Below are 16,827 nucleotides of genomic sequence, written 5' to 3'. Positions count from 1 at the left end.
AATTGAATGTGTGTATGTGTGTGTATTCTATTATTTAATTTAAAGTCAATAATGCATTCTAGATCAAAACCTGACAAATTTATACAATTAATGTTGCTAACAATAGATTTATCCTGAGTTTGGTTTAATTTGGTTTTTAATATTTAACTAGAAGGTTCTTAGAACTTACTAAATATTGTCATCTACTACAATTATACACACACACACATACACACACAAGTGCACATACTAGGATACTTCAAAAAGTTTATGGAAAATGAAATTAAAATTAAGTGTATTTTAGTACAAAATATTTTTAAAATCCATTCAGTTTCTTTTTGTTTTTAAATATTTATTTATTTGAAGGTCAGGGATAGAGAGACAGAGACAGAGAGAGAGAGGAGAGATAGACAGGTGTCTTCCATCCATTGGTTCACTCCCCCAAAGGACAGGGGCCAGGAACTTCATCCGGGTCTCACACACAAGTGAAGAGGAAGAGGCCCAAGCAGTTGGGCCCTCCGCTGCTGCCTTCCCAGGCCGTTAGCAGGGAGCTAGATCAGAAGTGGAGCAGCCGGGACTTGTAGCAGCACCCATATCAGATGCCAGCGTTGCAGGTGGCGGTTTATCCACTACACCTCCATCCATAGTTTCTATATAATATGCATTCTTCATGAACTTTCTGAAGACTCCATAAATGCATGATTTCAAAATATTCCCATATCAACCAGCAGTCTTCACACAAACCACACCTCATCTATTCTTACACTAACACTCTGCAGCTCATCTTTCTGCCATTTCATAACCCTGACAAGTCCTGTTAACACATATAACACGGGTACATATGTAACAGTTCAATATTCATGTAGAAAATTTTGCAAATGATGAGCATTCATCAGTCTATAAAGACTATGTCATAGAAATAATAAAAGAAAACATTTACAAAGTGCCAACAATAAATTACAAAGCAAAGTAATTGTACACTATAAAGAGTTAACACAATGTTAAAAGTCTTCTTCAGGTACCTTTTAGTCAATTCAATCTGTAATGCCATTTTAAGGCTCAATGATGTTATCAATTTATTTATTACCTGGAGGGCGGCTTTTGGTGCAAATAGGATGCAAAAGTCATCATTTTCAGTGGGCGCACCTGTCACTGCATCACCAATCAAGTGGTGAGTAAACGCGGTGTAGGTGGGACCAGGCTCCTGGGACACATTCCCACTCTCATCCGGAAACAGGAAGAGGTCGGAGCAGCAAGGCTCCTGGATTTGAGAAATTTCATCCAAAACACCTAGATAAAAAGATCACACACTGGCACACTCCGGCACATCCACAGCAATAACACTCATTAATCATACACCGGGTAGATGCTATTTGACTGCCTTCACCTGAAGTATCTCATTTATCTCTTACAGTAACCTGTGAATCTGAAGCTGAGAGAAAGCTGAAATAGCCTGCCCCAAAGCAGCTCAGCAAAAGGCAAAAAAACATTAAAGACAACTAACAAAACACTAACGACACATTTGGAGCTAAGAAAACAGCAAATGAGAAGCAGACAGTTCCCTGTCAGCCACTTGGCATCAGGGAAGCACCAGGCCGGGAAGGGGGAGGGAGTCAGAAGAGGAGAGCACGGACTGGAAGCAACAAACAAGAGATTGGTTCTTGGGGCACTGGATACCCCAAATGGACGTCTGTTCTCGACAGCTCTCTCGACACAAGCAATACAAAATGTAACCTGTATGCCAAAACCTGAATGGAATAACAAGTTTTATACCTTTATATTCTATATTAGGGTCACTAACTCCTTCTCCATTCATTCATTTCAACTAAGCACTATGGTGCAGTTGAAAACACCAAATGAAGACAGAGACCTTTTGGCCTCAAGAGGCGTGGAGCTGGCGCTGTGGCATAGCCGGTAAAGCCACCACCTGCAGTGCTGGAATCCCATATGGGCATCAGTTTGAATCCTGGCTGCTCCACTTCCAAACCAGCTCTCTGCTGTGGCCTGGGAAAGCAGAAGATGGCCCAATTCCTTGGCCCCTGCACCCATGTGGGAGACCTGAAAGAAGCTCCTGGCTCCTGGCTTTGGATTGGTACAGCTCTGGCCATTGCGGCCATCTGGTGAGTGAACCATTGGATGGAAGACCTCTCTCTCTCTCTCTCTCTCTCTCTCTCTCTCTCTCTCTGTAACTCTGCCTTTCAAGCAAATAAATAAATCTTTAAAAAGAAAAAAAAAGGCTCACAGATGAGATTTTCAATTCTTCCACGGCAGCACCTCTGAGAGCTATCCTTCTAAGAGTCTGGCAGAGCCTTGTATGGTGATCGAATCTGTTTAAATATCCTTTCCCCCATAATGCAGGTAGCTGCTAATATTTATTACAAATGATGTAGTATATAGGAAGTGAGAACCCCAGATTGCTTCCTTATTTCTAACTCATCCTAAAGTACAATGAGAGCATTAGTTAAAGCTAAAGTTTTATAACACTTTGAAATAATATTTGAAAATCAAGATTTCCTAATATATAGAAACAGTTATGTGCATCAGGTTAGAAAACCACCTTTGAAAGAGATGCTGAACATTTAGGTTCTTCTCTTTTTCAGATTTATTTATTCTATTTGAAAGCCAGAGTTACAGAGAGGCAGAGAGAGAGAAAGACAGAGAGGTCTTCCATCTGATGGTTCACTCCCCAGATGACCACAATGGCCAGAGCTGTGCAGATCTGAAGCCAGGAGCAAGGAACTTCTTCCGGGTCTCCCACACAGGTGCAGGGGTCCAAGCACCTGGGCCATCTTCCACTGCTTTCCCAGGCCATAGCAGAGAGCTGGATTGGAAGAGGGGCAGCTGGGACTCAGACCGTGCCCGCATGGGATGCCGGCACTACAGTCTTGGGCTTTAACCCGCTGCGCCACAGCGCCGGCCCCTAGGTGCTTCTCTTTGGCCTTCAGAAATCACTCGTCATCTCTTGCCTCCCTGCTTCATCCAACTTCAGGATCTGGTTCTTTTCAGTCAGAAGGGAATTTCTGCTCCAGCAACACCCACACATCTGTGTGTGTGCTCTGCTGATGGTAATGACCTTGACAGAACCACCTTCTCCCTCCTCCCTATGGGCTGAAACTCTATCCACTGTAAAGGCAACTCAGCTCACCTTCACAAAATCTAATGAAGCTATTCCAAGCTTTCCACACAACAGTAGTGCATGTACAACACCTGTGTTTCCTAACGGCATTCTGTGTGCCAGTGTCCACACCATGCTAACTGCTGTCTGTAGGCCCTAAGCTACTAGAAAACGTAAGCTTTGTCTTTGCACATCACCCTGGCCAGAGATCTGTATCTACTGGACACTCAATAAACACAAGTTGATAAAAATTCACCAAACTCAGATGTGTTCCTAAGTTGCCTACTGAAGAATACACGAGAACACAAACCACGGAAGCCCCAGCTGCACATCAGTGCTCCCAGATGGAGAGCCTGGTGCTGGTCCACGTGCTGGGGGCGTGGCCCCATCCTAGCAGTACTCATAGGAGGTGCTCTACGCAGAGGGGCCTAGAAGGCAATGAGATCACGGGGGCACCCACCTGGGAAGGACCCACGCTTGTCTGCTGGGAGTGGGGTGGACAGGACCAGCTCTCAGGAACAGGCTGTGCCCAGGGAAGCCAGCCCACAGGCTCGGTCCCTCTGCATGCAGCCATTTCCTGTCTGCTCTTCCACCACACTGTGGCACAGCCAGATTTCCCCACCACCAGGATCAGGAGCCAAATAAGCCTTTCTTTATAAAGTACCCAGTCTCAGGTATTGTGTTACAGCAACATAGAACAGAGACATCTGGTCTTACCATTGGCCTGCGGTTTCCCAGAGGAAGTGGCTTGCTGTATATCGATCTCCTCCATAGCATCACTCATCAGGTCTCGTAAGATCTGCTGATCTGCTTCAGGAAGCACTGGACCACGGGAGGATGAGCGGCCACCAGAATCTACCTATAGACACAAAGCCGAATGAATACTTGAAAATTCTCTTAAGCAGTTTATTGTATCCTAGAAATATGCCATCTTTTACAAAACACCAGGAATAAGAACTTACTCATTTGTCTATACTCTGCCCAGCAGTTGCTCCATGTCCAAGTGTTTAGCATCAATACTACCACCCTAACAGCTACTGGGAAATACAAATAAACATGTCATCACCGCAAGCCAGCAGAGTGTACTGGGATCCTGAGGTGATCAGAAAAGAGGAGTGATGGAAAAAGTGGAGAAGCTGGGGAAGAGGAGGACACTAAGTCAAGTCTAATCTGCTAGCGTCTGACCAGTGCAGTGACTTTCACCCTTCAAGACAAAGCCACCGTGGGTCAAAGCCGTATTTCTTGGAAGACAGTAGGGGCACAGACAAGAGGGGATTTGCAGAGTTCAATCCCAGGTTCAAGTCAACGTCAAACCCAAGCCGCGCTTCTAAATGTGAGCATGACTCTAAAATCCAAGTTAAAGGAAGTAACTTTTAGTGAACTAGAGAATGCTTTCAAACAGAGAATACACGGGAAGAGGTAACGTCCTAAGTCACGTTCTCAGTGAAGGACAGCAGGAGCGAGGAGCCACACGGCAGCGCAACACAGGTGAGGTGTGAGGTGCTCCTGAACAAGCCAGCCCCGTGCCAGTCAGAGCGTCCAAGGCACCGCACCCCAGGGCAGAGAACTCTGGGCACAAGGAGGCCGTGCAGAAACACGGGCAGGACGCGATCCAGACGGGAGAGCAGTCAGAAAGGGGACAATCAGGACGTAAGAAAGCATCCAACTGGGAACCACAATATCTGGGTTTGAGGCTGTTTCTGCTACTGACTAGGGCAAAGGACTCAAAATCTCTGGGTCTGAACTTATTCCTCTGTAAAGAGAACAATCTTTGGCCGGCGCCGCGGCTCAATAGGCTAATCCTCCACCTGCGGTGCCAGCACCCCAGGTTCTAGTCTCGGTCGGGGCGCTGGATTCTGTCCCAGTTGCTCTGCTTCCAGTCCAGCTCTCTGCTGTGGCCCAGGAAGGCAGTGGAGGATGGCCCAATGTTTGGGCCCTGTACCCGCATGGGAGACCAGAGGAAGCACCTGGCTCCTGGCTTCGGATCAGCGCAGCATGCCGGCCATAGCGGGCATTTTGGGGGTGAACCAATGGAAGGAAGACCTTTCTCTCTCTCTCTCACTGTCTAACTCTGCCTGTCAAAAAAAAAAAAAAAAAAAAAAAGAACAATCTTTACCATCTAGTCTTATCATTGGCAAGTTACACATGAGGAAGTAGACTGAAAACTGGGGAGTACTGCAGAAACCAAGTAGGGAAGATGCTATTATAGAAATAAACACCCTGGGGCTGCGCTGTGGCGCAGTGCGGTGAAGCCCTGGCCTGCAGCACACACATCCCATGTGGGTGCTGGTTTGTGACCCAGCTGATCTTCTTTCAATCCAGCTCTCTGCTATGGCCTGAGAAAGCAGTGGAAGATGGCCCAAGTCCTTGGGCCCCTGCACCCGCGTGGGAGACCCGGAGGAAGCGCCTGGCTCCTGGCTTCAGATCGGCGCACCTCTGGTTTCGGGTCAGCTCAGTTCAGTTGCAGCCATTTACCTCTCTCTCTCCCTCCCTCTCTCTCTGTCACCTCTCTCTGTAACTGTGTCTTTCAAATAAATAAAATAAATCTTTAAAAAAGAATAGAAGCATCCTGCAGTAAGAGCTGCCCTTCGACCTCCATGGCATTGTTACCTAACACTGGCTCATACCAAGCTCTTACAAAATACATGTTTTCTCTCTTCCCTGAGGACCCATGGAGACCACTCAGTGTGGGTTGAGAAGACCACTGCTTGGAAAGGAAACACACCACACAGAAGAATGGCTTCCAAAAAGGACCCCATGCCTCAGAAAGACAAGCAGAGGTAGCTTTTCAAAGATTCTTTTCTCTCTCTCTTTTTTTTTTTTTTTTAAGATTATTTATTTGAAAATCAGAGTTAGAGAGAGAGAGAGAGAGAGAGAGAGAGAGAGAGATCTTCCATCCATTGGTTTACTCCCCAGGCCAGGGCTGGGCCAGGCCAAAGCCAGGAGCCAGGAGCTACATCTGGGTCTCCCAGTTGGGTGGCAGGGCCCAACACTTGGGCCATCTTTTGCTGCTTTTCCTAGGCCCCTAGCAGGGGGCCGGATTAGAAGCAGAGTGGCCATATTGAATGCTGGCATCACATGTGGCAGCTTGACCCTCTAAGCCAAAGTTTCTCTTCTATGCTCTGATTACCATGACCTCAGTGACGCGTGTCACTCACAGGGCAGGAACTGCGGGAGCACCACTGCCAGCTGTACCTTTGACTTTCTCTGAGGGGCTCCAGGCTTCACTTCCGCCGTGCTGGGTGCGTGCAGGTCCCCATAGCTCGCCATGTACTGAATGAGGTTCATCAAGGCTGCACAGGAGTCTGAGCAGGTTCTGACGTGGACAACGTCGCTGGAACAGTGCAGCTCAAAGCAGGACTCAGACTGCACAGGGCACCACGAAAAAGGATGAAAATGTTTTCCAAGTAAGAGACAAAATAAATCTCTTCTCTTGAAAAAAAATCGTATTAAATAGAACATACGATAACTTGTCTTGCCACAGCAAAAAAATGTACTCATAATGACTCAATCTGAATTTTAAAGCATTTTTAATCTATTTTTTGACCAAAATTAAGTAAGTGGAAAAATAATTTTATGGCAAATGCAATTTTTTTTTATCTTTCAAAAAACAGAACTGCAAGAACAATTTCCATTTCTTCCAGTACTTACTTCTCCATCAGAATCGGACTTGACGGCAGTTATGGTTAATTCCAAAAGCCCCATGTCCATCACTCGCACGTAATCTAGGGTTGTCAAAGTAATCAATAAGACGTCTGAGTACAGCTTTCAAAATCTGCCGACCAAACCAACACCCAATAAAACTAGCAGTCCTTTAAAACTCACTGCAGATAGTGCCAAAAGTGTTTATGATACAATGAAAATACAGTTTCATCCTTCGAAACCTGCTACAATTTATCTTCGTTAGAAATAAAAAGTTGTCATTTAATAAGTATTTAGGGCATATATAATCTTATGCACTTAACTGAATGTGATAAGAACACTGCAATCTCAAACTGAAAACCCAGTGTCTGAATCAAAACTCTGCATATACACCATAAGACCATTACATACTTAAAAACCCTTTAGTCTTTAAAATATCTTTAATGAGACCCTTAGTTCACTGGCATTATTCCAGTTAAAATGCTCAAAATAGTCACAGGCAAAAAGTAAAACGGGGGTCATCTACTGCAGATCTTGTTTAACTCTTACCTCTACTCAGGTTGACAGCGACAGCGTTACATTTGTCAGACAGATGTAAAGCTGCTTCATCCAAGATTATTCTGTGAAAACAACGTAACAGCAACACTTGAAAAAGCTTTGAATACACTGTCACATGACCGCCGAACACCTCCCCGGGTGTTCTTCCAAATCATACCCAGCTTCTGACGGACACCCACTGTTCTCAATGTGGCACACAAAATCAGATTAAATCACCTGCTCAAATTAATTCTAAATTTTTGAAAGTTTTTTTTTCTTTATATTCTTTAAATAGTTTTATTGGGGCCGTCATTGTGGCCTAGTGGTGCGATGCTGGCATCCCACATGGGTGTTGATTCAAGTCCTAGTTGCTCCACTACCAATCCAGCTCTCTGCTATGGCCTGGAAAAGCAGTGGACGATGATCCAAGTCCTTGGCCCCTGCGCCCACGTGGAGACTCAGATGAAGCTTCTGGCTCCTGGCTTCAGCCTGGCCCAGCCTTAGCTGTTGCAGTCATTTGGGGATTGAACCAATGGGTGGAAGATCTTGCTCTATCTGTGTCTCACTCTCTCTCTCTGTAATCCTACCTTTCAAATAAATTTAAAAATCTTTTTTAAAAAACAGTTTTATTTATTCAAGAGACAAGAGAGAGAAAGTGCCCTTATCTACCAGCTTACTCTCCAAACTCCCGCAGTGGTCAGAGCTGGGTCAGTGCCCAAAGCTGGGAGGCAGGCGTAAAATCCAGGTCTCCCACGTGGTGGCAAGAACTCCACACCCAAGCCATCACTGCCATCTCCCAGGGCCCACACTGGCATGAAGCTGGAGCCAGGAGTCCGAGCCAGGAACGGAATCCAGGCACTCTAGTGCAGAGTGCAGTTATCTTAACCACTAGGCAAAATGCCTGCTCATTTCCTTTGTTAAATAGAAGCCCAAATTTAAGATGTTTTATTAAATTATAAAGGTGGAGTATACAAAGATTCAGTGCAAATGATACAGTATTATGGGAAGTTTACCGTATGTTTTAAAAACCAAACTAAGAACCTCAAGAATTTCTTCCTTAAAAATGAAATGTAATAATGAAAGGAGTAGATGGAATGAGTCAAGTGAGAAGGAGAAAATGAGAATTTGAATGAAAGGGTATCACTAGAATACGATTCCTGACAGAAGACTGAGCCCCTAACACGATGGTGTAGGCTACCGTCCTTCGGTACGGTTTGAACATTGCACTGAGCACACAAGGTGAAGCTAACGCAGTACCTGAGAGTAGAAGAGGATTTGTCCAATGCAACACTACTGGAAATGCTGAATGTCTCCACGGTAAGAAGAGAGCGGATCGGCAAATAAAGTGGCCTAGTACCAAAAAGAGACAGCAGAACATCAACCGGATGTGGCAGCAGAAACCCTGCTGAGTTACGTGAGCTTCCAAAACGTGGAACATCATTTAAACAAAAAACCTCAGTCTGCTCCATTTGTGATCTTACCTATAATCAAGTGCACAGCTCCAGAGATGAACATGAAAAGTCGTAAGTGAGGTTGGAGGATTATATCCCAGAACAGGTTCATCAGCAATATTCAAAAAGTATAAAATCTATAATCACAAAAATATAAAATGCCCTGCTTTAGAAGAAAAAAAAGTTTTGATATAATATCCTTAATACCAATGTAAAACAAAATATCTTACACAAAAAGCAACAATTGTAAAATCACAATGCTAGGGGCCGGCACTGTGGCGCAGCCAGTTAAAGCCCCGGCCCGCAGCACCGGCATCCCATATGGGCACCGCAGTGCAAGTCCTAGCTGCTCCACTTCTGATCCAGCTCCTTGCTAATGCACCTGGGAAAGCAACGGAAGATGACACAAGCCCTTGGGCCCCTGCACCCACGTGGGAGACTTGGAAGAAGCTCCTGGCTCCTGGCTTCAGATCGGCTCAGCTCCAGCCGTTGTAGCCATTTGAGGAGTGAACCAGCAGATGGAAGACCTCTCTGTCTCTGCCTCTCTATGTGGCTCTTTCAAATAAATAAAATAAATATTTTTTAAAAAATCACAATGCTAAAAGAAAAAGCTAATTGTCAGTCTGAAGAAATTCATTTCAGAAAGTACTCACATCACCCCTGGAAAAGTAACTATGGAAGGTGACAGACATGTTAATTTGTTTGACTATAGTAACCATTTCATTAACTATATCAAAATATGTTGCACAACTACAAATATATAATAAAAATAATTTTTAAAAAATATGAACAAAATAAAAATTATAAATGAAGAGGCCCATCCAACAGCTGCAACAATACAGGAACCTCAGAAAAGCACATCTTAGGAGTTAAACAACAAAGCTATGCAAAACATACTGTCACATTATTTTGCTTGCAGCAATCTTTGAAAAACTACATTTTGCTAAGATTACATAACTACCAATCTGGTTTCTTGTACAATCCACTGTTAGGAAAATCTGGTTTTCTATAGAGCTCATGATTGAAGGAAATTATTTTCCTCAGTTTCTTTCCAGCTCAGGCTGAAAAGCAGTCCCTCTCATTAGCATCCACTCTCAATTCTAATCTAAGCAAGCAAGGAGGTGATGCCAAATCTCTCCCTGACGGCCAGTGGTATTCATACGAATCTTTCTACTCCTACCAGACATACAGACAGTGAGACAGATATCCTTGTGAGAAAAGCAGTTTGAAAATACTCAAGTTCTAAAATAATTTATTATTTTTCCAGCACAATGGGAAGTTCTTTCTAAGGACCATAAAAGTCATAGTGTACTAGTTTTCATTATCACGTAACAGAAAATTAACTTATTCAAAATTTCCTCTGAAAAATACATTGCATTTTATTACCCTATGTGGTGATTCAGCTAGAAATTAATTACAGAAATTTTAAAAATTTTGATTTGAGAGGCAGAGAGGAGACACACACACACACACACACAGAACACTCATTCTCTCATCCACTGGTTAATCCCCCAGTTGCCCTCAACAGCTGCTGAGATTGGGCCAGGCCACAGCTGGGAGCTGGGGGCTCCACCAGGCTTCCCACACGGGTGGCAGGGACCCAAGTACAGGCGCCATCACCTGCAACTTCCCAGATTATGCATTATAAGAAAATGGAATCAGAAGCAGAGCAGGAATCAAACTCAAGCACTCTGATATGGAACAGGGGAATTAGCCAGTGTCTTAACCGCTAGGCCACACACTTGCCCCCAGGGACCCAAATTTAAGGGACAAAATCAATTACATCCTGAGGTAACAAGACTGTTACATTTTTTAACCTAAGAAATGGTTCCAGACAGCATTTCCTACGTGACGATTCTCTGAGCTGAACATAGTACATGTGAACTTGTGCGAGTGTCAACGTGGTTGTAGAACAGACAGAACACGACCCCCAGCAGCACTCACCTGCTCGTGCCAGCTGAGGCCAGCAGGGAGCACCGCGTGCTGCAGAGTGGCTCCTCTCAGTCCCACAGCAACGAGACATTCCTGCACGGAACAGCAAAGAACAGCATCTGCCACCCTGCCCACCGCCGGCTTTCAAGACAACAATGTGCCCCCCTCCTTGCAATCGTTCTCAGCTCGGGATCAGACAGACAGCAGTACTGAGTGGTATAAACATTCAAACACAAACCTTGGTGTTGGACTCTGACTTATCACACAGGATTTTCACCGCCACTGAGAGCATATTCGGATTCTCTCCCCCCACCCCATCCGTGGCAGTTCTACTGAGGCCATCTTCTTCAGAGCAATAGATGGTAGGCTCCAACCAGTGCGGGCGGGCTGAAGTGGGCAGGCGGGCTTCTGCGGGAAGAATCACTCCATCCACTACACCTGGGGTCCAGAGCAAGGGGAAAATATTAACGGTTACTTGAAATTAGTTTTAGAATTGTTTTTGACTTCTGCAACCCAAAACAAAAATCCATACAGGTTGAATATCCCTTATCTGAAATACCTGGGGCCAGAAGGTTTGGTTTTGGATTTCTTTTGCAGACCTTAGAATATTTACATATATTTAGAGAGAGAATATTTGCATAAATAGAATATTTGCATATATATAGAGAGAGAGAGATTGGATATACATATATATATCCTAGAGATACATACGAAGATATCTTGGATAGGACCAACTCTAAACAAAAGTTCATTTATGCTTCATATTCACCATATGCACATGCAGATCCGTGGATACAACAGTTTCACTGCACCTGTGTTTTGACTCTGGCCTGCACGTCAGGTCAGCTGTGGAATTCTCCACTTGTGCCATCATGCTGTGTCAGCACTGAAGAAGTTTTAGATTTTAGAATTCAGATTTTGGATTTTCAGATTAGGGATGCTCAACCTGCACTTCCACTGAATATAAACTAATCGTGGAGGCAGGATGGCCAAGTACCAGCCATCCTAGTGTTAATCCACTTCTCTTTGCTAGTGAAGGTATGACTGGCGGTACACAACTTAAAAAAAAAAAAGGACCCTAAAATGCTAGGAAAATTAAATTCATATAGGAAAATATCATAAACACTAATACATACAAGGTAACTTAGGCAGATAACTACTCAAAAAATGGTAAATTTTGTACCTGAAACCAAAAGGTTCTTTAAGAAAGAAAAAAAAGATAAAGTCCCATCAACTAAGATAAGTAAGAGATGGCACATCTATGCAATGGAATATTATTCAACGATAAAGAGGGATGAAGCACTGATAAAACTTAAAGGAACCCTGAAACCATCAAGTTAAATGAGAAGACTATATGTTATATGATTATAATATACAGTTTCATGAAACTTCCAGAATATGCAAATCCACAGAGCCAGAATGGAGATCTGAGATTGTTCAATGCTACCTCTAAGTGTGGAGGGTTAGAGCTAAAGTATGTGGAGCTTCCTCTGGGGGTGACTTAGTGATAACTGCACAACTCTGTGAAACACCAAAAATACCACTGAATTGTGAACTTCAAATAGGCCAACTGCATGATACGTGAGTTATATCACAATAAAGCCATGGGAAAAAAAAAATCAACTTCTAATTTACAGAAAGTGTTACTTCAACAGTAAAATCAGAAACTTCCCACAGAAAATAATTCCTGGTATCAAAATTCTTAGTCGATTATTAAACAAGAAATCCAAATGTGTGTAAGCAGAAGTGAGCAAAACATACATTTGTCCTACCTTTGTGGTACAGACTGAAACTGTTAGAATGAAGGCAAACGTAGTGCTTGTCATCAAAACCTTCATATTTCGTCACACAAAATAATGAGCCACTATTGAACTCTAACCAGAATTCACCATGCTTGTTTTCCAACAGATCTCCATTATCTTGCTAATGAAAAGATCAGAAAAACATGGAAATTATTATGTAAACATGCTGAAAAGTAAGAATTTTAAGATGTTTTTGCAGAAAAGCAAGAAGCTTTTCGATTCAGCTTAGATGAAAATCTCCCACATCATGGCAAAGCACTCTAATTTTTGAACAGTTATGGCGGTACTAAAATCTCAGTAATTTAAGCACTAGGTGCGATTCTTCCTGGCAAATGGTTCCAGACTTTTCACAGCAGATCAATCACCAGTTATCACCTCCAGAAGCAGAATCAGCACCTATTATCTCCCAAAGTGGGGGCCGCACACGAAGCCTGGCGTGCAGTGTAGGCGACATCCCCCACAGTGCTGGCACCACGCAGTCCCTGAAGCAACCTCACCCGAGTTCGATCCATGGATGTATAGTTCGGTATATTTATTTAAAGTAAGATATGTTAAAAAATTCACTGGGTTTGAAATCCTACCTTTACATCTGTGAACACCGCCATTAATCCATGATTAATGTTCAAAAGAACTGAGAGAAAACTCTGTGAGTTCTTGTTTTGAGAGTCGAGTTTTTTTTTCCTACGGGAACGATAGTTGGGATCAATAGTAGAAAAATACTGCAAAGTCTCCTCCTCAGATCCACTTTCCTCATCTACAAGAATAAACACACAATTACAAGGTTCTGATCGCTCACTGAAATAAAACAGCAACTTACAGATTTTCAAGAAAATGTTGTATATTTATAACCTGCTTATTTTAACAAAGAATGTACACAACAATAAAAATGTACTTTCTATGTTTTTCTTTTTAGTCCTGAACGTTAAACAATGTGTACATTATCACGCTAAAGACAACATATTTAAGCGATAGTGATATTCTAAATATACAGACAGAAATGGGGAAACGCAAATAACTAAAAGAAATTATAAAAGAATTACATATGGAAAAATAGTCAAATATTTTTAAACCCACACTAAAAAGGTTATCATTTTCATATATTGATAAATTAGGCATTTGATTTAAACAAATTTAAAATACATTACCATAATGAACTGTTGATTTAAATGGACTAAAACTATCTTTGTTGAAGGTATTAATCAGCTGGCTGGCCACTGAAAGCCCAACACCATAGGAAAGATTTTCAAATGTCTCTACCGGTGAAGGAGCTGTGGGTTCCCACAGTAGCAAGTCATTAAAGACCCTATGAAGACAAGGTTGAAGGGTAAGTACATGACCAGTCAGTGAAGCAAACAAAGATCTCCTTAAGGGATCACATCAACAATGACTTTTTTTTTTTTTTTCAACTTGTAAAGTAGAAATCAGATCCTAGGAAAGAGTTTTCAAAACAGTGCTCTCAAAGGCAAAATATCCGCTGTGGCTACAATACAGAGCAGCAAGAAAGGAAGCTGCACCACGAGATAACTAGACGCTGCCTTATCTTATCTGTGCCACAGGCCGTCAAACAACAAGCTCATATGGTACCTCTCAATGTACCTTAAAGACAAAACTAATGCAAAAGAACAATTAACAAAGAACAAAAGGAAGACTGCTTACACGGAGGGAGCTTCGTAAACTGCAACTTACCACGCATCACCACGTGGGACACACCCCGCTGATCCCGTGGGGTGCCCAGTGCAGCCATTACTCTCACTGCGGGCCTGCAGAGCCAGCTCATAAAGGTTAAATGACCTGCCCAAGGTCACACAGCTAATTAGCAGACGAGCCTGAACAAGAGTGCAGGCTGTGTTCAAGTCCCAGCCCAGTTCTTCTCTAGAAAACCTGCTACTTCTCTCTTCCAGGAAAACCTGTGTCACTAGGAAGACTGTATCAAATGAAGGAGGCAGGGAGCAGGGCATGCCAGGAAAACCGTCCTAACCAGCTACAGCAGCACAAGCGACCCAATCTGATCTCATCCCTGTCCCCCAACACCCGACACAGGGGTGGGGGGCCCTCCCATGGCACCCCATCTGCCCTTCTGTCCTAGCCTCTTCCCCTCATCCCCTCTAAGCTTTCAGGATAACTCAAACCTGACAACGTCAGACTTAAACCCAAGGCATATCCTTATTCCAGTTGCTGTATTCTCTCCTTCCCTCTTCCCAGATGCAAGCCCCCTGGGAAGGGGCTGTGTAGCCCTCTATGGGAGCCCAGCACAGGGGCCCCTGGGAAGGGGCTGTGTAGCCGTCTCTATGGGCCCAGCACAGGGGCTCCTGGGAAGGGGCTGTGTAGCCGTCTCTATGGGCCCAGCACGGGCCCCTGGGAAGGGGCTGTGTAGCCGTCTCTATGGGAGCCCAGCACGGGCCCCTGGGAAGGGGCTGTGTAGCCTTCTCAGAGCCCAGCACACGGGCCCCTGGGAAGGGGCTGTGCAGCCGTCTCGGAGCCCAGCACGGGCCCCTGGGAAGGGGCTGTGTAGCCGTCTCGGAGCCCAGCACAGTGCTGTCACACAGCAGTCACTGGGAGCTGAAGGGGAAAGGCCATGTGGACGACTCCCATGGAAGCACTCAAGCAGACTCATCAGACAGCCCAGCATGGACACCAACCACAGCCCTGGCCTCCCTGGAGGACGCACTTCCCAGGTGAATTCCTGAGCCAGCACTCATCTGCGACTCCCAGCCAAGAGTTCTCTTGTAAGCACCACTGTGTCAGAGAGCAGGGATACAGGAGAGAAAGCTGCTGCGCCCGACACCTGCGGAGCACGGCTTACTGCTCCTGGGCACGGTTCCGCAGCACAAAGTCAGACGCGGCTTGGACGCCTACGCACGGGGGAACGAAGGCAGGAGATGAAGGTTTTCTCCGGAGTGCTCCTCCTCCTCAGTCCCTACAAGCATTCTCTCATCTTCCCAGACTCAGAGAAACTGTTATTTTAAATAAAACCTGGAGTTTGTGGCATATGAACTATACATAAGTTTCATAACATTTCACTATGTTTTTTCTTATATTTTGATTTAAACACAGTTGTGACACCATTAATACTATAAAATATTGCGTGATATTTCTAATGTCAAAAAATAAAACTATGCTTAAGATATTGAAAGACATATCACCATGATCCTGTGTCTACAGACACTAAAGGAATAAACCAGTATTTTAAATCTGTAAAGATTTGTTTATAATACCTATTCATAAATAAAAGATTTAATGGGAAAAAAGGATAAAAGGCCATTGTTAGGACATTCAGAAGAACTTGAAGAGGGTATGAGAACTAGATGGTAGTATAAATAGTTATGTCCTGATCTTGGTGGTTAAAGTAAAGTTATATAGGATGTTGTTGCTTGGGACCGGCACTGCGGCACAGCGGGTAAAGCCACCCCTGCAGTGTCCACATCCCATCTGAGTACTGGTTCAAAAGCCGGCAGCAGCACTTCCTAGCCAGCTCCCTGCTAATGTGCCTAGGAAAGCAGCAGAAGATGGCTCAAGTGCTTGGGCCCTTGCAGCCACATGGGAGACCCAGAGGAAGCTCCAGGCTCCTGGCTTTGGCCTGGCCCAGCCCTGGCTGTTGTGGCCATGTGGAGAGTGAAACAGCAGATGGAATATCTTTCTCTCTCTCTTTCTCTAACTCTGTCTTTCAAATAAATAAATAAATCTTAAAAAAAAAAAAAAAAAAGAACCTGTTGTTTGTAGGAAATACATACTCAGGTATTCAGGGTTAAAGGGGCGTCAGGTCAACAACTTATCTCTAGTAGTCTGGGTGGCAGAAGCTCTCTGTACTGTATTTGCAAATTTTCTCTAAGAATGTCTGAAAAAGTTTGAAGTAATATTAATTTGAAAATATAAAGCCAAATAAGGGACAAAGAATTCACATCCTGAGGAAGCTGGACATGAAATCTATATGACACATACGCATCTGGATGGAACGCTTCCATAATTACTTAATTCCAGAGGCCTGAGAGAATGGGAAGTGGGCAGAATAAGACAGAACAGGAATTTTCTCAAGCGTTCCCCATTGAACCAGCCGCCCAGGTTAGCAGACATTCAAGCACCCTGAATCAAGCCATCAGCCCCCGGTTAGCCCCTTGCCAACCAGCAAGCCAGCTGCTTACTGCGCAGACTGTTCTCTCGCGCACACCTGAGAACTGCTCCCATCTCGGAGTCACATGCTCCGTATATTCACCAAGGGTCACTTTTGTTTGGTCTCAAATCTGCTTGTATGTTATTTTAAGTACAATTTAACTAAATACTGTGATAACTGATTAATTTCAAGTATCCAGGCTGGGGTAAAAAAAAAAAAATCTTAAAAACCTATAAGCATTCTGCTCTGAATGCTTTGAAA

General features: G+C 43.9%; 1 protein-coding gene across 4 annotated transcripts in view; it reads right to left on the bottom strand.

The window, feature by feature from the left end:
* ATG2B (autophagy related 2B) overlaps nucleotides 1-16,827 on the bottom strand; it is a 72,810-nt gene that overhangs the window by 20,057 nt on the left and 35,926 nt on the right. For all 4 annotated transcript variants that reach the window (XM_062181672.1, XM_062181673.1, XM_062181674.1 and 1 more), the window contains 12 exons: nucleotides 13,604-13,761; nucleotides 13,040-13,212; nucleotides 12,429-12,579; nucleotides 10,895-11,094; nucleotides 10,669-10,749; nucleotides 8,755-8,861; nucleotides 8,531-8,623; nucleotides 7,286-7,356; nucleotides 6,746-6,819; nucleotides 6,290-6,460; nucleotides 3,812-3,953; nucleotides 1,067-1,269 (listed from right to left, as the gene is read on the bottom strand). In XM_062181672.1, the coding sequence (XP_062037656.1) occupies nucleotides 1,067-1,269; nucleotides 3,812-3,953; nucleotides 6,290-6,460; nucleotides 6,746-6,819; nucleotides 7,286-7,356; nucleotides 8,531-8,623; nucleotides 8,755-8,861; nucleotides 10,669-10,749; nucleotides 10,895-11,094; nucleotides 12,429-12,579; nucleotides 13,040-13,212; nucleotides 13,604-13,761 (1,624 nt within the window). The remainder of the gene's footprint in view (nucleotides 1-1,066; nucleotides 1,270-3,811; nucleotides 3,954-6,289; nucleotides 6,461-6,745; nucleotides 6,820-7,285; nucleotides 7,357-8,530; nucleotides 8,624-8,754; nucleotides 8,862-10,668; nucleotides 10,750-10,894; nucleotides 11,095-12,428; nucleotides 12,580-13,039; nucleotides 13,213-13,603; nucleotides 13,762-16,827) is intronic.

Source organism: Lepus europaeus, chromosome 22 (genome assembly GCF_033115175.1).
Source record: "Lepus europaeus isolate LE1 chromosome 22, mLepTim1.pri, whole genome shotgun sequence".
NCBI classification, from domain to species: Eukaryota; Metazoa; Chordata; class Mammalia; order Lagomorpha; family Leporidae; genus Lepus; species Lepus europaeus.
Note: the sequence above shows the minus strand (reverse complement) of the source record. Positions and strands in the feature narration are given on the sequence as shown.